At 49.2% G+C, this 22,241-nt stretch overlaps 1 protein-coding gene across 4 annotated transcripts in view; it reads left to right on the top strand.

Moving 5' to 3' along the window:
- SCOC (short coiled-coil protein) overlaps positions 1 to 21,846 on the top strand; it is a 171,827-nt gene extending 149,981 nt beyond the window's left edge. For 2 of the 4 annotated variants that reach the window (XM_069630889.1, XM_069630890.1), the window contains exon 4: positions 20,136 to 21,846. In XM_069630889.1, coding sequence (XP_069486990.1) covers positions 20,136 to 20,278 — 143 coding nt within the window. In that variant the 3' untranslated portion in view covers positions 20,279 to 21,846. The remainder of the gene's footprint in view (positions 1 to 20,135) is intronic. The other 2 variants (XM_069630887.1, XM_069630888.1) reach the window with 1 other exon arrangement.
- The last annotated feature ends 395 nt before the right edge of the window (positions 21,847 to 22,241 follow it).

Here is a 22,241-nt window from a genome sequence, read left to right as displayed (position 1 = left end):
GAATTCCTAGCCAGTATGCTTAAAGCAGAAGGGTATTGCAGTCCCATTGCCAGTATTCAGACAGCGCATGGGATAACGGTGAACCGGGAACAGGATATCAATGCCACATTCGCCGACTTTTAGAAATCCCTATATTCCAACCAAGATGTTAAATCTAAGGAGGAGATAGCTAACTACTTACATGAGCTCGACCTCCCGACCCTTACCCCCGACACACGTACTGCACTAGATCCACCCATCACACTCGAAGAAAGCACTAACTTCAGGCAGAGCCCCTGGCTCAGACATTTTGGGAGCCGAACTATACAAGGAGTTCCATGACGAGTTAGCCCCTGTACTGCTAAAGGTGTGGGAGGAGGCAATGGATCGGGGTACACTCCCCAAAACTATGCGCAAGGTGGTTATTACAGTCCTCCTTAAACCCTGACGCCCCGCACACATGTCCTCTCATAGGCCCCTCTCTTTGATCAATACGGATGCAAAAATCCTCACAACCAGACTTTTACCATACATGCCCATCTTGGTCCACCCCGACCAATCTGGCGTTATCCCTACCAGATCCACGGCTTTAAATCTACAATGACTTTTTGGGGTGATGGCGCAAATTGACCCAAAGGCAAGCGCGGCTATTGCAGCGCTAGATGCTGAGAAGGCTTTCGATTCAGTCTCCTGGTCTTATCTATTTTTAGTACTCGAACGGTTCGGTCTGGGCCAATACTTTCTTAAATGTGTCTGATTGCTTTATACGAACCCGGGAGCAAGGGTCCTTACTAACCACACTATGTCTTCTTTCTTCCTTCTGGGTAGGGGTACTCGACAGGGATGTCCCATGCTTCCCCTGTGGATGTCTGCTCGGTCATATTTTGCCCTAAACACAGAGACTCTTGTGCATTTGCCCGGTAAGCACCACTGCACATGCATGGTCCAAAATATACAGGAGGATTGGAGTGACGACCCCATATGACCTGGATATCCCTTTATGGAACTACCCCCAACATCGCACCCACGTTTGACAGGGCCCTGCAGGTGTTGTAGGACCCACATAAACTACTTAAAATGCGTGATCTTCCCAGAGGGTACATACTGTGAACTGGGGGACTTTGTCGAAACGGTAGGAGGTGGGCAACTTGAACGATTTCAGTTTCACCGAATGAAGGCCGCATTTGCTTCTAAATGGCCGACATTCCCTTTGGAACCCCCTATCCATTAATATATAAGAGCCATAGCAAAAGCCAAAGGGCAAAAAAAAGGTGTCTCGATGGTTCAGTCACACTCTAGCTCATGTAACACCATCAAGCTGGTTTGGGAACGAGATTTAGGCATGGAATTAAATGAAACGCTATGGCTTAGATGCTGTCAACTCACTAAAACTGTATCCATGAATTCTGGACTACGCCTAATTTAAATTTAAAATGCTTCACCAACTGCACTACACCCTGGTGAAGCTAGCCAGGTTTGTGAACAGTTGTTCGGGAAACTGTTCAAAGTGTAACGCTCTGAATGTGGACGCATACCACATGTACTGGGCGTGCCCCTCAGTGGCAGAGTTTTGGGGTTAGGTTGCAGAAATTCTTGAGGATATTACATCAATTCCGGCATCCCCCTCCCTGTTGAAGTATCTATTCGGGGACATGGGGAAGACTGTTATATATATTGTGAAATGTACAAATGTAAACCCATAATTGTATTAAATGTGTGATGTGTTTACCGCGTTGTGGCTCTGCTCTGATGTAGCTCTCTGTGAAAATAAAGGTTTTAAATTCCATCTTGTTTGTTCCTTTGTCAAAACCAATAAAATCAAATTTAAAAAAAAAAAAAAAAAAAAATTAAGAAAAAGAGTGACATGCGCAATTTTGAAGGCATCAGGGACGATTCCAGAGCTGAGGGAGTCATTTAGTAGTCTCTTGCATGTTCTCCTGCGCAGGTAGACGAGAATGTTTCTTTTAGGACAGAAGCGGGCAAGGGGTCGAGGGGGGACCCAGCCGGTTTGCTGGCAGATAGTAGGTCAAGAAGCCAGTCTCTGGTGGGGGAGTCGGGGTGAGGAGGGGGGGGGGGTGTTGGATTGGTCAGTTGTGGTAGGGGGGAGAGGAGGGACAGTTTGTTAAGGGAGGTCATCCTGTCAAGAGCCGTGGTGTAGAAGTGTAGGGAGAGGGAGTCTCTGAGTGATTGCGATGGGGTGGATTGGGTAGAGGTGCAAGTGGGATTGACTAATTCTGTTATGGTTCTGTGGAGTTCTTTGCTGCGGTTTCCACAGTTGAGAATTCGGTTGTTGTAATGGGTTTTTTTGGATTTCAGCTTTGTAGTTGCGATGGTGTAAGGTGAACATGGATCTGCGGAGATCGGTTTTCGATGCTCGCCATTTGCGTTCCAGTGTTATTTTGTTTTTTGGCGTTCCTCAGTTGGGACGTGAACCATTTGGGGAATGGTCCATTGCGTGAGGGAGTGGGGCATGAGGGGGTGAGAGGAATTAGTGATTCATTGAGCCAAGAATCTAAAGATTTGATGGTTAAGGCTCTGTCTGGGGGCAGGGGGGGCATTGTAGGAGACCTAAGAAGTAGGGCTTCAGCAAGGTCAGGAAGGATCTTCACTTTGTTCCAGCATTTGAGCTCTTTAGGGGGCGCAAGGGGGGTGTAGGGGGAGGTGCAGGGGTGAGGATGGAGAAAGATGACAAAGTGGTCGTTCCAGATGAGTGGTTTGGGGCAGGATATATAAATCAGGTCATGGGAGCTGAAAATTGCATCAAGGGTATGCCCCCTTGAGTGGGTTGGACCAGTCACATGAAGGGAGAGGTTGAGTGAATCAAGACTGGCGATCAGTGGATGGGTCATGGGGTTGGTGGGAATGTCCAACCAGATATTGAAATCTCAAAGGAGTGTGAGAGAGGGGTGATTTACTTGAATGGTGGCTACTGAATCACAGAGGTTGTTGGGGAAATGTCTGTTGTAACCAGGCGGTCTGTAGATGAGTAGGAAGCTGTGGGAGAAAGTCGGATGGTCGTTGGTGCAAGGAAGAAGTGGAGGAAGAGGTGGGTTTGTGGTGTTTGGGGCGCCAGCGGGCTCCTCTGGCTTGGGAGTTCGATAGGGGGCGTGGTGTCAAGGCGTGGGGTATCAGGAAGTTCTCAATAGGGGTCAGAGGGAGGGTGGACGACGATGAGTTAGGCTGGGAAGGGGGGGTGGAATAGGGTTCTGAGGAGGAAGCGGATTGGCGCGCCAAAGTGCACCTCTTATTTTAGAGTTGGATGCGGGGTGGTGGTAGGATAGTGGGCGAGCGGCATCAGGGTGTAATTAAGTGCGAGGGGAGGTGTCTAGGGTTGTGCTCATGAGAGGGATAGACTGGGGGCTCGAGAAGGTGGGTGCTAGAGCGCGGGGCCAGGTGCTGTGAGGGGTGAGTGATGAGGGGGGGGGCAGAAAGGGGGAAGCTGGGTATCGGGACTGGTGGGAGAGGGGGATTCTTGTGGGCTGTGGTCTCCATCTGGTGATGGGTAGTTGGGGATTGAAGAACTAGTGGTGGTAGATGAGGGGCCCTAGGTGTACAACTTGTGACTAAGATCTGGACACTATGGGAGTGGGAGAGGGCTAAAGAGTTTGGGTAGGTTGAATGTCTCGATGAAGAAGAGGCACTTAGAAATTATGGAAGTAAATTATAGTACTATCTTAGGCGGCACTTGTAGGTGTAGGGGGAACAAGTGAAAAGAATTTAATTCTGAAGCGTAGATAAGTAAATCACACTGCCACCTCGGGGTATTTTCAGGATCAGCAACAGAGTAAATGAAGCAGGCTAAACCTGCATAATTCTCGGTGATTGGGACTGGGAGAATGCAGTACAGTAATATCTAAGGTCTGCTATCTATATGTGAAAAAGGCTCGCAGAAAGATTCTGCTGGTCTCAATCACTGAGATATCAAAGATAGTAGAATCTTGGTGCACTATTTAGATGCAAAAACAGGCTAACAGGAACAATATTAAGTGTGTGCGACAAGCAGAAAACACAGTAATCTCTTGAGCGCATTATTTGGATGTGAATACTCACCTAATGGTATCTAAGGTGCACGGTCTAGATGTGAAACAGGCTGACAGCAACAATTCTGTGTCTGCAACAGGGAAAACAAAACAGTAATCTCTTGGGCGCACTATCTAGATGCGAGACAGCCTAAGTGGGACAATTTCTGTTTTTTAGACTAGGAGAATGTACAATATTAACATAGGTCAGTCTGAACTGCTCAATGAAGAGTGATGTAGACTAACTTTTAATGAGATTGGATAAAGTGGTAGCCACCTTAGCCACACTTGCCTTACTAGGTGCTGCTGGTTGACGACTGGCCGGCAGGGTAATTCTTGTTGTCGTACTGCCATTTTCATTAGGTGTGTTTAGAGTGCATGTCAACAAAAATCGAATTTAGGTCCCTGTACATCTGTGCAGCCTTTTTCACCTCTGTGTTTTGATTGTTTTGCTTTAAAAATCACTTTAAGGTTCATTTACAATTCCTGTCTGTTTCTACACACCTTTGCACCTGCAGCACAAATTGTCTCTGCCCGCTTGGCCGCCTGGTGCGATTCTACCTCTGCACAGTGACTCAGACCCCTCCCTGCCTCCTCCAACTTCTTTGCCCCCACCAACCCCTGCTCCCTCCCCTTATGTTGCTCTGTCTCCCCTATTTTCTTCATCTCCTACCTCTCTCTCTCACAAACTCTGGAAGGAAGAGAAGGCACTCCTAAGAGCCAACCCTGGGCTGCTCAGCACAGACACCCACATCAATGCCCCCTCTAGACAAACTACCACTGACGTTCTCTTTACTGTTCCTTCAACTGACCTAGGAACCCCTCATATGGTCTCTGTCCACTCCTCTTTCTTCTCTTCACCCATCACTGCTGGCACTAGATGGGACTTGCTCTTGGCCCACTTTGCTTCTTCGAAGTACACCATTAATGTCTATCACAATGGCACTGTCATGGCCCAGGGCTCTCAGCCCAACCTTCTCCTTCTGGACAGGTGTCTTCCTTCCCTCTTCCACCTCCAGCCTTCCACCTCTTTTTCCCCCATCCCCTCCTCCCCAGGGGATGCACCACACGCCTGCCCCCCGACCCCACGCAAATCTTTCAAAAGGGGTCACCAGCTTCACTTAGCTAGCCTCCACTCTCCCTCTGACATTAAAAACTCCTCAGACATCTGTCGCCTCCTTAAAGACCTTGACGTCCTTTTCCCTCAGCAAGACCTGATTCAAGGCAAGCTCTGTCAATGCTTTCGATCTTCATACTGATGGCTACAAGATCATATCCAACCCCAGACCCTCTCGCTCTGGTGGTGGAGTGGCTCTGATGATCTTCCCGGAGTAGATTCCTGCCGCCATCATCCCCTCTCAATCCTACTCTTCCTTTGAAAGCCTTGTCTGCAGGCTCTCTCACCTTCTTTCTCTGTTACTCTCGCTACTCTGCAGATCCCCTGGTCCATCCTCCCTTTTCCTCTCAGAATGGGAGGACCTCTCCTTCTTTCCTCCTCCCCCAAACATATCTACCTTGGGGATTTCAACATCCATCTCGACTCCCCTGATGCGGCCACATCTCTCTCTTCTAGGACTTCTGCAACTCTCCCTCTCTCACCACCCTTCCCTCTGGCCTGACACACGCTTTAAGGCACACCTTGGATGCTCTCATATTGTCTGACATCCCTCTCTCTAACCCCCTCTATCCTGGTCTGACCACTCCCTCCTCTCCTTCTTTCTCAGCCTCCCTTTTCCCCAGTTTCCTCCTGCACTGCCAATCTCCTCCTCGTCATGCAACCTATGAAGCGTGTGTCGGTTGCTGCCTTTGCATCCTCCTCCATCCCGTCCCCTTCTTGGGACTCGTTCCCCCCAGACTCTGTCCTAACAAACCTCCATCTCTCGAACACAAACACCCTGGACATCCTCTCCTTGTCATGAGGATTTGCATGAAGCCTGCCATCAAACGCAACTCTTGGTATGATTCTGACTAAGCTGCCCTGAAATGAAGGCGCAGAGCGGAAGTGGCACACATCTAGCTCATCCCCTGACAAACCGGCCTGCCGCCTACTCCAAAGGCAATACCGACTCCATCTGCTCCAAAAAAAGAGCCCATGTTCAAGCTCACATCTCTGGAGCCGCATACAAAACGGTTGAACTTTTTTAAATCTGCAAGGAACTCGCCAATCCTACTGCAATCTCCTTCTCCTCTCCCCGCCCAGGTCTTCCTGTCTGCATTGGCCTCCCACTTGACATCCTGTCCTCTGCTCCCTCTTTCCACACCCCTGCCCCTTCCACCTCCTCTGATCCCCTCCCCCACCTTACTCTCCTCCCTCTCTCCCACTACACCAGAGGAGATCTCTAGAGTTTGCCGCTCTGAGTCTCCTCGAAACAGTTGCTTCCCTGCTCCTCCAGAACCATCAAGGACAACAGCGACATTCTCGCCCCTGCCTTGGCTGACCTCTGCAACCACTCTTTTGCCACTGGTTCTTTCCCTCAACGTCTCAAGCACTCCTTTGTGCACCCGCTCCTCAAAAAGCCATCTGCTGACCCCTTTTGTAACTATCGACCTATCTCTATCACCCCCTTCTTGGCTAAACTCCTGGAGAAGCTGGTCATCCCCCAATTGACTCTCCACACCAAAATGGCTTGCTGCCTCCATGACCTCCATTCCGGTTTCAGAGGCACAGAAATAGCTCTCCTAAAATACCTGTGATCTACTCTCCAACCTGGATTCTAACTCTCAATCTGTTCTGATTCTCCTCGATCTCTCCTCTGCCTTTGACACAGTCAACCTCTCCATCCTCCTAAACAGTCTCCGTGAGACCATAGGCATCACGGACAGGGCACTGGTGTGGCTTACCACTTTCCTCTCAAACAGACTCTCCCAAGTTAAATGGGTTAGTTTTTGTCCCCCACCTAACTCTCTGCTTGTGGCTCGATCCTATTGCCATAGTTCTTCAACATCTACCTGGCTCCTTTGGCCCACCTGATCTCCACCTCCAGTGCTACGCAGATGACGCACAACTCTCCTTCTGGCTGCCTTCCACTAGCCCCTCCTCCTCTTCCTGCCTTGTTCCTGACTGCTATTCAGGCATGGTGCTCTGCCGATGATCTCTGCCTCCATGCCAGAGAGACTGAGATTCTTCTCATTGTGACACCTGCTCCCAGTTTCCTCTCCCTCACTCTGTGGCCAGATTCCTTGGGCCCCCTCCCCTCCCCTCTCCTCACCCTCTTGTGTGGCAAAGAACCATGTGATCATCTTCAACTCCTCTCTCTCCTTCTCTACACACATCACAGACCTTGCCAAGAAGTCCAACTCTTTCAACTCCATCTCCTTAGGGGCATCCTACCTTTCCTCACCTTGCCCCAGAAGCTCAATGTCTCCAGAGCACTAGTGGTCTCTAAACTTGACAACTGCAACAGCCTCTTCCTCAACCTTCCTCCTTCGTCCCCTCCAACTAATCCAGAATAGGGCTACAAGACGTATCCTTGGATTCAAGCCCAGGGACATCATCTCTCCAGCCCTAAAGTCTCTCCACTGGCTCCCGGTGACTGCAAGGATCAAATTCAAAACCATCTGCATCATCCACAAGGCTTTCTGGGGCCTGGGAACTCTCTACATTCCATACCAGTGTTCCATCCCTAAATGCCTCCCAGCCAGAACCCTTTAGTCCTCTGGTTCCAACTCTTTCAGGTCAGATGTTTCTCCAAGCGGAGAGTGAGTGGGAGGTAGATCCCTTTGGCACAACCTCCCACTCCCCATCAGACTTGAGCCGGATCTTTTTAAGTTCCAAAACCTTCCTTTTCTCCTACGCCTTCCATTTCCTCCCTCCCCTGTTAGCTCTCCACCTGCAGCTGCGACGGGGCCTGGTTCCTTTCTGAGTCTTAAAGGGACCAGACCACCTCTTACCAGTCCCTACCAGCTTCCTCTCCCAGACTATCCCTACCCAGTCTGCCTGCCCACTGCACTTCACGCTCCGCCCTGACCCCCTTTCTCCCCTGGCACTTGCTGCCCCTGCCTGTTACAGCTCTTGCCCAATATAACCATCTCTTTTATTATGTTTTTGCTTTTTTTTATTATATCCCCTGTTCCCCCTCCCCCTTTCTTGTCATGTGGCGCCTGGAAACACTTGTGTATAGGTGCCATACAAATATCCGATAAATACTGTGTGTGCTCATCCAAGACCTCCGATCACTCCCCCCATACTTCTGAGACTTAGCCTTGGCTGCTCTCCAAGCTACCTTGAATTGTCCTGCCAAACCTCCCAGAAGTGTTCCCTATTTCACTAACCAGGGTGGCCTCCTAAACCTCTGTTCACCAGAGCAGAGTTTAGAAATCCATTCCAACAATGTCTACATCTAAGTGAAACGTTAGTATCTATATATTTGATACCTTACATGGAAGTGCATTCTTTGACAGCCGAGGAGAGATGAGAATGCGGGGCATGGTTCTAGAACTGAGGAGTTCGAGGAGGAAAAGAAATGGCTGAAGATGGAGCCGATGACATTGTGTGTGGAGAGCTGTCAATGTTTATATCATTAACTAAATCATTTAAATCACTCCAGGAAGTCTGTGACATATTAATATACATCTAAGCACCCTAAAGCTGTCCTTTAAACAACTCCTCATCAAACATTCTAGTATTGCTATGAAAAGTGAGGAATCCATTGCACCCATAATTATTTTAGCATTCTGACAACATCAACAACTGTACATGTCCACTGTTATGCTTGTGTCAGGTACTGTCAGGTTGGAGCGACATGTTCTTTACATACAGTATCATATACTCATTTACATTGGGTCAGGGGAGACCCATATTTAGTATAGAAAGGTTTTGGGAAGTTATTATGGGTTATATTTTTAAACAGCCAATTTTGCCCTTAACCTTCATTGCAGTCTATGGAAAATGCCCCAAGCTAAGATGGAGGTTCTCAGTCTAAATTCTAATTGGCTGGAGATTGTTTATAGGGACGACAATGAACATTCTAAACTGCCTTTCATCGTCCTTGCCCAGCTGAGAGGTCGTGTGCCTTGCAGCTCCTGCTTAACTTGTTCAAGGGTGACAAGTTTCAAGCAGTTGAGCGGAAAATATGATAACAGGAGTCGTGTATGGAGTTTGGTGGAGACACAGGACAGGAGTTAGAAATTTCCAATTTTCTGAGAAAAGAAGTTTTCAAGTCTCAATCACAAGATAAGTGACTTTCCATTTTTGATGAACTTTGTAAAAAAGTTATATTAATTTAAAGGGATTACATTTGCAATTCTGTATCTAAAGAATTGAAGCGCGTACGTTTTTCATCTCTACGTGTAATTTCAAACTAGCGTGTGAGTTTTTTCCCGTTACTTTGAGCCCGCGCATGTGTCTCTACGCGTGAGAGTGAAGCGCAAGCGTGAACTTTGGATTCGCGTTTACTGTTCATATACGCGAGGGTTTTTTCTACGTGATAAAATAAAAGCGCATGTGCTTTTTCCCGCGATTTGGTTTTTGCCCGTATGCGTATTTTTTCGTGGGTTGGACTTTAGCGCGAGTGAGTTTTTATCGCGTCTTGGACTTTAGCACGTGTGCATTTTACCCACGATTTGGATTTTCAGCGCGTGTGCGTATTTCCCGCGACTTGGAGAAAAGCGCGTGTGTTTTTTCCCGCGGTTTGGATTTTCAGCGCGTGTGCGTATTTCCAGCGACTTGGAGTAAAGCGCGTGTGTTTATTCCCGCGGTTTGGATTTTCAGCGCGTGTGCGTATTTCCCGCTACTTGGATTTAAGCGCGTGTGTTTTAATCCGCGGTTTGGATTTTCAGCGCGTTTGCGTTTTACCCGCTGTTTGGATTTTAGCGCGTGTGCTGGCTTTCCACGTGAAGATTTCATCGCAAGTTTAAAATTCGTTCCTGAGTAAAAGACACTCTACAAAGAAAATATAAAAAACTAATACAAGAACTTAAAAGAACTTCCTTAAACTTATTTGAAGAACTTTAGACCTTGTTCAAGAATCTTAGGGTTGAGTAGACGCACTACAAAGTTAAAAATTACATTCATGGACCTACTGAGAAGGCTGAATGATCTATAAGATTCTGGTCCACAAGTAAGGAAGTCTTGTCTGCTTATCACTTCTCTGGGCATACTTAAGAGAAGTACCAGGTATGGTTTTTTGACTATTTTGGTAAAGGATATAGAGTTTAAGGTTAGTATAGTAACCCATTGAGTAATGAGGTGTATTGCATGTTTATGTTTTAACTACAGGTGAAGAACCAGCGAGTTGATAGCTTCCAGCCTGGTGTTTGTTTCTTTGTCCCTTCCCCCTTTCCCCTGAAAGTGAGGTAAACTGAGCAGTTATATATATGTCAGCTCAGAGTGCCACATTTTGGGTGGATTGTCGGGGGTTCAGCAGCTTCTGCAGACACCAGGTTCTCAGCATGACAGCTTGGAGCAATTCTTTTAAGCTGCTTCTTTATTTTATTGCATTTTTATTACACGCCCAGACCCTTGGGTAGCACGGCACAGTTACAGACAGCTTGGATAAAACAGTTATTAAAAGGTGCCAAACGGGCGCAGTACAGATATATAAAGAAAAAGCATACATGATAAGAACTAAATACAGAGCTTCAGTGAAAGATAGTCATTTCCGCTAAGGCATGGAATGGGGTGTTAGACTTAGTTAAATAGCCACGTTTTCAGGGATTTCTTAAAATCTGAGTGTTTCCTCATTTTTAATGAGGAGGGGAAGAGTGTTCCAATGTGTGGGGGCTAGGTATTGGAAGCTGCTGCCTCCTGTCTTGGTTGTCTTGTAGCCGGGGATAGTTAGGAGTAGTTGGCTGTTGGATCTAAGGGGCCTAATTGATGCTTTTCTGGTGATGGCGTGGTTGAGGTAAATGGGGGCACTAGAGTGGATGCATTTGAACGTAAAGCACAGGGTTTTGAAAGTGACTCTAGCTTTGATGGGGAGCCAGTGGTGGTCTCTTCTGATAATGTGGTCTGACTTTCTTATTCCAAAGGGCGCGCAAAGGGCTCTATTTTGAATGAGCTGGAGTTTATTTAGGTTGGCTTTTGAGGTGCCCAGAAAGAGTACATTGCAGTAATCAAGTCTGGATAGAATTAACGCTCTTGCCAGCGTGATACAGGTGGTGGGGGTCAAGAATTGGCGACTGAGGGCAATACGTTTGGCAGTGTAGGATGTGGAGGAAGAGAGGGCATTAATGTGCTTGGTCATGGTGAGATTGGCGTCTAGTTTTTACTTGTTTGAGCACCGGTATCTTTGATATTGATATTTTATTTCTATCGTGCTCATACACCAGTGTTGCAGAGCGCGACAAGGCAAGGGAAGGGGAACAGAGGAGAAACAAACAACGATCTTACTAGGCCCAGTGACTTTGAGAACGCGCAAGTGCATGGTAGAGGGGGAGAGGGAGAAGTGCATGGAAGGGGGAACAAAAGGAGAGTGCAGAGCAGGGAGGGGGAAAAAATTAATAAATAAAAAGGCAACAAACCGAAGGAGTGCAGCCAGCAAGTGGCAATGCTGGGTTTAAGGCAGCAGGCTGGGTAGGTCTGATAAGTGCAGGAAGAACAAAAGAAAGGGGTGGGGGCTGTATGGGTACAGATACAGACCCCAGTGGCAGTTTGTGCGGGTGGCAAGAGGAGCAGGTACCTGGGCCCGGAGGAAAGGGGGTGACCAGGTGCATGGTGCAGAGGGAGAGTAGAATCAGCAGGGGGCAGGGGGGGGCAAAGGCAGAAGCAAAGAGGAAGGTCTTGAGGTGCTTCTGGAACCGGAGATGGTTCTCCTCAAGTTTTAGAGTGGCAGGGAGGCTGTTCCAGAGGGAGGCCCCAGCCGTAGACAGAGATCTACCCCCAGCTCGTTTCTTTGAGAAACTACTGACCCTGAGGGAGTTAGAGGAGCGGAGTGGTCGAGATGGGAGGTATTTGCGTAGGGATAGCTGAAGGTATTTTGGACCTAGGACCCAGAACGCCTTGTGGACAATGCAGAGGGTGTTAAATGTAATCCTCGCATCCAGTGGGAGCCAATGGAGAGATTTCAGAGCTGGAGAGATACGATCCCAGGGCTTGAGGCCAAGGACAAGTCTCATAGTCCTGTTCTGAATAAGTTGCAAAGGGCGGAGAGTAGGTAGATTAAGAAAGAGGCTGTTGCAATAGTCCAACATAGAGCGAACCAGAGCTAGGGAGACAGTGAGCTCCTGGGGTAATGAGAGGAAAGGAAGAATACCTCTGAGGAGGTGCAGTAGGAAGTTTGACTTTTTTGATACATCAGCGATGTGGGCGGAGAAGGAGAGTGCAATCGAAGGTGACACCAAGGTTCTTGGCCTCGCAGGTGGGGATATGAGGGCGGCCAAGGGAGGCCGGCCAGAGAGTGAGGGGAAAGGAAGGTGATGGTGTGCCGATGAGGAGGATCTCAGTCTTGCTGGCATTCAGACAGAGATCGTTGGCGGCACACCAATCTTGAATGGCAGTTAGGCAATCAGTGATGAGCGAGGTGGCCGAGGGCAGCCTGAAAATGAGCTGAGTGTCATCTGCGTAGCACTGGAAGTTTGAGCAGAAAAAGGCAATACAGCGGGCGAGAGTTGCTAGGTATTGGTTGAAAAGCCACGGTGAGAGGATAGACCCCTGGGGAACACCACAGGTGGAGAGGAAGATAGATGATAGGAAGGACCCAAGTTGGACCTGGGAGGGTCGATCAGAGAGGAAAGGGGTCAGCCAGGCCAGAGCCTGATCAGTGATCTTGGCGCCATCAATATTGATGGATGAGTAATCGGCATGTAACGCTGCTATTTTAGACTCGGAGACCACAATGAGAATCTCAGTCTTCTCGTCATTGAGACGGAGACTATTTAGTGCCATCCAATTTTGTATTATGGCATATATTTTGTTATTGGTGTAGGTGTCTTGAGTGTAATTTCCCAATAGAGGGATGAGGATCTGGGTGTCATCTGCAAAATTAGTGTAGATGACACCCATATCGTCTAATGCTGAGAAAAGGAGTTTAGTATACACATTGTATAGTGTTGGTGAGAGACCGGACCCTTGGGGGACCCCTGTGGGCACTGCGATGGGGTTGGCGGCTTCTTTACCTATGGAGACCCTAGAGGTTCGGTCAGCAAGAAAGGATTTGATCCAGGTAGTTAGTTCGGTGGAGAAATTGAAGTCTTTAGCTAGTGTGGAGCACAGTTTATTATTGTCTACATAGCCAAACGCTGCGGAGAGATAGAGTAGGAGGAGGATACAGAGCTTCCCTGAGTTTCTGATGGCATCCATCTTGATTTTTAAGTTCAGGAGTGCCGTTTCTGTACTATGGTTGGGGCGGAAGCCAGATTGCCTCGTGCCAAGGAGATGGTTTTGTTCGAGGTGAGCTTGAACTTGGTTATATGCTAGTTTATCCAGTATTTTGAGGAGGAATGGGACGGTTGTTCTCCAGCATGGGGTCTGGCATGGATTCACATGCTCATGAATATTCCCCCGTCGTCAGGCTGGGAATCCTCGGTAAAGAAAAAATCAGTTTCGTTTCTGATCTGTCTTTCTTAGTAGTAACCAATTGCTGGTCTCTGGGTCATACTGCCCCCAGCCAATGACTGCCCTCTCCCTAAGCCCCGCCTCTGGCAGCCATCCTCAGATTTTTACTGCACGTTCAAGTGTTGGGAGTCCTCGTGCTATAGCTCTCGGAGCTTTTGCTGCTTTTTGCGCTTTTTCAGAGAGATTTCTCATTTTTCGGTTTAATCGAGCCTCAAGCTCCACCGTTTCTACTTCCGACCAACGGGGACCCGTTTTGGATTTATCTACGCCCATCAAGGGTGACGTTTTCGTTGAGTTACGCTTCTTGGAGGATTCCAGAAGTTTCTGAGGCCTACCTCGCAGGCGAGAAGAACATGGCCCAGGAGAAGGGAAGCTCTACTCCCGGCAAACTGTTCAGGATCTGCCCTGGATGCAACCTACATAATGTGTTCAAGAAGGACGAGCATTCAAAATGCCTTTACTGCCTCCACAAGGCCAAAACGCACGTGGAGAAGGACTGTGCGTTTTGCATGAACATGTCGGATCGGACTATGACGGATCGTCGGACCCGTCTCTCCAACTGGTTGGAAGGCAAGAGCCCAGCAGGTGAGAAGAGGAAGAAGTCAGAAAACTGCTCGAAGTCCTGTGAGGGCACCCCGGCGACGGGGGCCCAACAGAAGGCAAAGCACTGCGAGTCCGCGGGCACCGGGAGCGGCGAACTGTCGGGCTCCTCGGCTGCCAGGCAGGGCGCACCTTCACCGACGCCATCAACCGCGAGCCAACACTCTGGCTCGGGGAAGAGAAAATCCGAGAACCCGGCTTAGCTTCTGGAGAGGCCCCGGTCCATCTCGAAGGATCAGGCTCAAGGCGAGCGAGGCAGTGACCCTCCCCCCTAAGGCGAAGGCCTCAAGCGCGCCCAAGGTGGTGAAGGCCTTGATTCCGGCCAAGGCCTCGATTGAGGGAGTCGCTGCGGCACTGGCGATGCCTGTGGAGGCTATCCCAGTGGAGGCGACCTCGGGGCCCAGAGTTTCCCTGCCTGCGCAGAGGGAATCCTCTTTTAAGCTCATCGAGAACACCCCCCTGAAAACCCCGGTGGAAAAAGGGGGGGCGGTAGCCGTGATGGACACGGACACAACGTCCGAGGAGGAACTGACCGAGAATTTGGAAGAGGCCCGGTCCCACGGGAGGGATCCCGACGAGGGGGATGACGACGAGGGGGATGCCGAGAGCGAGGGTGCTGACAGCGAGGTTCCCGTGGAGGAGGAACAACCGTTGCTCCCGGCACGCCCGCCACAAGACAATTCGGCAGCCATTTTGACGGCAATCCAAGCCTTATCCACGGAGAGGAGCACGAGACTGCCCCTACCACCGACGGACGACCCATCTGAACCGAGTCCGTCGGGAAGCCCTCTAAACAAGAGGAGGAGAATTCATCCGGCTCCCTTTCAGCCCTCACGGCCTTCTCAGCCTTTGTCGCCCTCCCCGGGCTCGGGGGATGACACGGGAACAGACACGGCCACGACGGGGACGGATGACGACGGCGGTGACGACAGAACTGACTTCCTGTCTCCGATTCCTCGGGCGTCTCCTCCCATCGAAATTGGCTCCTTCCACGCCATGATTGCCAGGGCATCCAAGCTTTTTCAACTCTGCCCCGAAGAAAAGAAGGAAGGCTCCCTCTACCAATGGCGTGAGGCCAAGAGGAAGACGGTCCTCGCGGTGCCGTTGCTGGATGACATCTGGGACGAGGGTCTTGCCCTCCTGAAGAACCCGTCCACGACGCCTGCCAAAAGGGACCGGTACGAGAAGAAATACAAAACCCCGGATTCGGTCGTCTCGGCAGCGGCCAAGAAGAAAGCGGGGGGGGGCTCGGATTCAACTTCCCCACTGGACGGCGAGGGAAAGAAACTAGATGCAATGGGTGACGACGATTAAGGCGGCCAACGCCCTAGTGATTTTGGCCCGCTACGACAGGGAATTGTTACAAGATCGCCCACCCTGTTGGACTTCCTCCCGGACGACAAGAGGGCAGAGGCCCTGGCGATCCTACAGGAAGGTGAGGTGGCATCGGACCACGCCATAACGGTGGCCATGGACATTGCCGACACTGGTTTCTGCCAGTTGGCCAACAGCGTTTGCCTTCGACGGCGGGGGTGGCTCAAGGCGACGGATTTCCACCAAGACGTGCAAGCCAAGGTTTTGGACATGCCCTTAGACGGGAACAATCTGTTCGGAAAGACAGTGGAGGAGTCACTGCAGGCCACCAAGACCGACACGGAGACGGCTCGGGCCTTGGGAGTTCTGCAGCAACGGCGGCCGCCCTTTCGGAACTCCGGAGGAAAGCAAGGTGCCTCCAAAGGATTCGGCGGCGGCTCCTCGACCTACCGTCGGGCGGCCCGCTCCTCGTCGCAAGAAGCCTACAGGGGACGAGGCAAGTCAGGTGGATCTCGCCGTCGTCGCCAGGGAGGCCAAGGCGGCAAGGCTGCTTCCAAGCAAGACTGAACCGGCCGTCGTGTCGGGCCCCCACTGAAGTACCCCGGTGGGAGGCCGGCTGACAAAGTTTGTCAGCGTGTGGGAGTCCATCTCCACTGACCGTTGGGTGCTGGATGCCCTGGCCCACGGGCACACTCTGGAATTTCTAAAGAAGTGCCCCCGAATTCCACCTGTGGCCAGGAAGGTAAATCACATCCCTCAACTGCTGTTAGAGGCAAGGGCGATGCTCAAGAAAGGAGCCATCGAGCTCGTCCCAAAGAGTCTACGGGTCTCCGGAGTATACTCAAGATACTTCCTCGTCAGAAAGACAGAAGGTTGGCTTCCCATCCTGGACTTGCGTCGGCTAAAACAAATACATGAAGGCACAGAAGTTCCGGATGGTCACCCTCCAGCACGTGCTGGGCCAGCTGGAGGAAGGCGACTTCCTATCGTCGTTTGATCTGGAGGATGCGTACTTTCACATCCCCATCCTAAAAGCACACCGAAAGTTTCTCAGGTTCGTAGTCCAAGGGCGGCACTACCAGTTCCAGGCCCTCCCATTCGGATTGAAGTCGGCGCCCAGGGTGTTCACCAAGTGCCTAGCACCAGTGGCAGCGCGGCTGCGCCTGCAGGGAATCCACGTTTACCCCTACCTGGACGACTGGCTCATCTGAGCAGGGACAAGGAAACTCGCCGCCGAACACACACCAAAGACAGTCCGGCTGCTCACGGACCTGGGATTCTCCATCAACTTCCCCAAATCCCACCTGGTTCTGTTGCAGGTTGCGCTGTTTCTGGGAGCCAAGCTCGATACAGTAGCGCAGTTGGCCTCGCCGTCGGAGGAAAGAACGCAGGCCATCTTGGGCAAGGTACAGCGTCTGCTGGCCACGGATGTGGCCAGAGTGAGGTCCATCAAGTCCCGTCTCGGGATGATGTCCTCTTGCATCTATCTGGTGCACCTGTGCAGGCTTCGGATGCGTCCTCTGGAGGAGTTCCTCGACGCCCGTTGGACGAAAGCAACGGGCAGCTTCGAGGACAAGATCTCGCTCAACGAAGTATTCCGCCAAGCAATTCGATGGTGGGGCACCCGCGCGCATCTCGCCGCGGGCACAGACTTTCAGACAGCAGCATACCAGGTGACAGTGACGACTGATGCCTCCCTGGAGGGGTGGGGAGCGCACACCGGAGATCTTCACGCAAGAGGCCTGTGGCTCCCGGAGGAGAGGCCGCTCCACATCAACATACTGGAGCTCCGAACAGTGTTCTGGGCCCTCAAGTCATTCCTCCCGTCCCTCAAGGGCAAGGTGGTGAGGATCTTCACCAACAACACCACCACGATGTTCTACATCCGGAAGCAGGGAGGAACCAGATCCCCAGCCCTGTCCAAGGAAGCCCAGGATCTGTGGCACTGGGCCGTTGCACAGGGGATGTTTCTGGTACCTTTTCATCTAGCAGGGATAAAAAAAAAAACCATCGCCGACTCACTCAGCAGGGAGCTGCACTCGTGCCACGAGTGGGAACTACGCCAGGATCAAGTGGATCAACTCTTCATGCGATGGGGCAAACCCCAAATCGACCTGTTCGCGACGAACTCAAAGTGCCAGAGGTTCACCAGCAGGTTCCCCCAGCCGAGGAGCATGGGGATGCTTTCTCGTTCCCCTGGGACGGCCTGTTCTGTATGCGTTCCCGCTGTTGCTGTTGCTGCTCAGGCTCATCAACCAACTCAAGAGGTCCCAGTGCAGGATGATCCTCGTCGCACCGAGGTGGCTGAGACAGATATGGTTCCTGGACCTTCTGGACTTGTCAGCGTCCCCACCAGTCAAACTGTCGACGGACGCAGATCTTCTCTCCAGAGAAGGAGGCGCCATTCTTCATCACGACCCGGAGTCGCTGAACTTGCAGGCCTGGCTCCTGCAGCACTAGAGTTTGGAGGGTACGATATCCCGGCTGACTGCAGAGAGGTTCTTGCAAAGGCCTGGGCGTCCTCAACTCTCAAGTGCTACGGACACAAGTGGAAGAGGTTCTCGGTCTGGTGCTGTGAACAGAAGATTAACCCTCTACGGATTACAGCCCCTCAAGTGCTACCGTACTTACTGTCGCTGGCCAAAGCTGGCCAAAGCTGGACTAGCTCACGCTTCCATCAAGATACATCTGGCAGCGATTTCCCGATACACCAGAACTGCAGGACGGTCGTCCCTGTGGTCTCATTGCCTGGTGAAGGAGTTTATGAAAGAACTGTTCTGTGTTCCCGCCGGTGAAGGCTCCAGCCCCGGCGTGGGAGCTCAATGTGGTGCTGATGGGCCTGCCATTCGGCCCTTGCATTTGGCTCTGTTGAAGTTCCTGTCGTGGAAGACAGCGTTCCTTGTGGCCATCACCTCTGCACGACACGTGGGAGAGATTCAGGCCCTTTCCTGCAAGCCTCCATACTTGACCTTCCACGAGACGAGGATGGTGCTGAGGACGCACCCCTCCTTCATGCCCAAGGTGCCGTCGGACTTCCATCTCAACGAGCCTGTGGTGTTGCCAGTCTTTTTCCCTTCGTCTCCGGCCGAGAGGACTTTGCACTCGCTGGATGTAGCTAGAGCGCTGAAGTTCTATGTGGACCGAACAAAGAGTTTTTGGAAGACATCACAGCTGTTTGTGAACTTTGGACCTGTGAACCAAAGGAAGGCTCTCTGGAAGGCTTCCATTTCCAGATGGCTCTCAGGCTGCATCATGCACTGTCATCGGTTGGCAAACCGACCGTTGCCCGGCCGTCCGAGAGCCCATTCGACCAGAGCGATCGCTGCTACCACGGCGTTCTTGTCTGGTGTGCCCCTGCTGGACATCTGTAGGGCTGCTACATGGAGGTCGACGCACACCTTCACGAGATTCTACTGCGTCGACCGGGATTCCAGGGAGTAGTCCAGAGTCGGCCAGGCAGTGCTGTGCAACCTGTTCGCTTAAGGTGAGCCTGGTGAGGAGGTAAGAGTTGCTTAATGTTGAGTTTTATGTAATGCTTAATGTTGAGCCTTGCCACCTCCCGTGATTGCATGTGTGTACTGCTATGTATTCTTATAGTCATGAGCATGTGAATCCATGCCAGACCCCATGCTGGAGAAGGAATAAGTTACTTACCTGTAACTGTTGTTCTCCAGCATCGGTCTGGCATGGATTCACATGCAAACCCTCCCTCCTTCCCGTCTGCGGCTCTTCACTTGGTCATACTGCCACTTTGCATGCTACCAAATCTGAGGATGGCTGCCAGGGGCGGGGCTTAGGGAGAGGGCAGTTATTGGCTGGGGACAGTATGACCCAGAGACCAGTGATTGGTTTACTACTAAGAAAGACAGATCAGAAACGAAACTGATACTGATTTTTTTTCTTTACTGAGGATTCCCAGCCTGACGACGGGGAATATTCATGAGCATGTGAATCCATGCCAGATCCATGCTGGAGAACAACAGTTAGAGGTAAGTAACGTGTTCCTTATTGGCCTGTAATTGGTGGGCACAGTGGGGTCTAGAGTAGGTTTTTTCAAGAGGGGGGTGACCCAGGCTTCTTTAATACTAGCTGGTACTAGGTTAGTGTTAAAGGATGCATTCACAAAGTTGGTGATAATGGGCGTGAGAGTGTGGGCACAGGATTTAACTACTGATGCTGGGATGGAGTTTCCTTTCTCCTGTCCACTTCCGTCTAAAGATGTAGTTTCCCTTTTGCCGACCAGTGATGTTTATTCCTTATTCACAAATGTCGAGTTGTAAATTTTCAGACCTTTTTTTTTTAAATGGGTCTTTTCGCTTCATCAAAGCACCGTTATTTTTGGAAAATACTGTATTAAAGCTGCATTCCTTGTTTTCTTAGTATTAAATTAAGGTCCTATTCAATACGTTTATGTGCAGTGTTTTCTGTATGTTATTCTAACTCTGTACTGTGGTGTACTCCTTCCCAGACATCGTACTGCCTCTTACCCATTGTGCATGCTCCCTGATGAGGGGACATATTCTCGATTTGCCCTTCATGTTGTGCAGATTTAAGAACGCTAGCCTTTAACATATTTAAATGATAACGGTGAGAGTATCAAAGCTTCCTTGCCCTCGGTGTATGCATTTCTTCACATTTACCAAAAGCATTGTCCTTGTTGCAGTCGTTGAGAGATCATTTTTTATGGCCAGAGTCTTGCATTTAACAAAGCTTTCTTTTTTTGGTACTAGATCTATCCGCAAGGGTTGATGCAGTGAAGGAAGAAAACTTGAAACTGAAATCCGAAAATCAAGTTCTCGGCCAATATATTGAAAACTTAATGTCGGCCTCTAGTGTCTTCCAAACCACTGACACAAAAAGCAAAAGAAAATGAGGAGAAGTGGGTGCCTTTTGTGATCACACTGCTGCTCTTCAAATGGGTTGTTTTTTGTATTGTGTAGCTTGCAGCGATACACATTTTGTTTTATGCGATACTTCTAAAAACAAGTGATTTCCTATTTGGTATATAAACAAAACACTACAATGTATTCGAAAAATACCTGAAAGCTTAATTCAAGTCTTTATTTTTTGTTTTCATTCATTCTGATGGTGGTAGAAAAATGAAACCAGTAATGGGGAGACCTTATATTAATACCTACCATTTGCATTTAGTCTCCTACCTAGGACTCTTAAATGACCTGAGAACATGTTAGATAATGAATTTAAAAATGGTGTTCCTCAACAAACATCACAGCTGAACCCAACATGTCTAAAAACTGCAAGTCAACAACATAGGCTGCCTGTCAAGAAATGTGAGCTGCATACATTAATGCTTCCTTTAGAAGTTTTTCTGTGTGCCGAAATCTGTTGGACCTATACCTGCTGCATCCAAAAAGAGCAGCCCAGATGTTTTTCCCATTTCTTTCATTGTTTTTTTTTTTAACCACATTTATCTTGTAGTAGTTCCTAGACATTGAGGCTTTTCAACGGCTTTGATCCCAAAAGTAGTAATAAATACAGTAGAAAAGCATTAACAAGTAAAGATTCACAAATTGGGTTCAACTGGAACCAAAGTTGTTAGATTTATTTATTTTGTGTTGTATTGGAATAGTTTAAAGAAGCCGGACTTCAATCGTTTTAGAGGGAATGTATTGTAACAGTGACTATAAATGTGAGGAATTAAGCTGAAAGAACAGTGGTAGTGTTCTGTGTTTGTTATAAGGGCAGCCTGTTCGGGGCAACCGCCAAATGTTTTTTTCTCTTTTACCCCACATTATGCTTACTTTAATGTGAGGTATGTAGAGAGATGGTAGTTTGGGTCTAGGTTTATTTGTGTTAAACACAAGATTACTAGTTAAGAATACAAGTAGTGTTGATGTTTTTTTTTTGTTGTAAGTCGTGCATAGAAAAGACTTTTACTGAAATATTTCTACAGACTGACAAAATGTTTCTTTCATTTGTTAAAAACCCGTTTAATTCAAACGGAAATGCCCAACAGAAGTGTTTGTAGCAAAACCAAACAAGTGGTACAAATCTGTGTTTTACCCTTGCTGGAAGTGTATTTCTTAAAGACACAATGACATTGCAGAAAGGACCCCAGTTGTGTTGATTTCAAACTGATCAGTGTTTTATGTACTTGAAGTATTTTCAAATATGTAGCCTGGCAGAGGTTTGGGGATTGGCTCAATAGGTTAGCAGGAGAACATACTGCTTGAGCAGTGCCAATTAGTTGGAGTGGCATGTAGCTAGTCTACAGCTGCTTTTTTAAATTCCCTTTTAGTCCCAAAACCACATGTGAGGTGATTTTACAAATCTAAAACTTGGAACTAGATGCCATATGTGCCCTATTGTTCTAACAAACGCTCAAAATTGTTTGCTACCCATTGCTTTAAAACTGTTTTAGATTAATTTATTAACATTGTACATTTTATAATTTGTTAAAAATAAAAACGTCCTTGTGCACTGGTTGGCTTGATTTATAATATATATATGTATGTGTGTGTTAAGAGTCTTGTATACCGTGCCAGTCGTCATCATAGTGCCCTTATGGTTCGAAGACCTTGCCAAAAAGATTGCGGTGTTGTGACCTCTTCAGGAATGACAGACCATGGAAGAGTAGTGCGAGGAGCCAGAAATGAGACGCGGACACAGACGAGACATATTCTTGGTTATAAACTTTTATTAAAATATTTAGGGTCGGAAAATGCCTCGCTATCCCGGTTATAGGAGAGATTTTCCTACCTCAAAACAAAACTACAAAGTCTGTCCAGATGTCGAAACAAAAGATCCGTAAAGTGTCCGTAATCCTATTCTGGCCCTCACACTCGGTGCTTCAGATAAGATTTGGAAGTGGGACT

This window comes from Ambystoma mexicanum, chromosome 6q (assembly GCF_040938575.1).
Source record: "Ambystoma mexicanum isolate Mex_15411 chromosome 6q, UKY_AmexF1_1, whole genome shotgun sequence".
NCBI classification, from domain to species: Eukaryota; Metazoa; Chordata; class Amphibia; order Caudata; family Ambystomatidae; genus Ambystoma; species Ambystoma mexicanum.
This window is presented reverse-complemented; position numbering and strand designations above follow the sequence as displayed.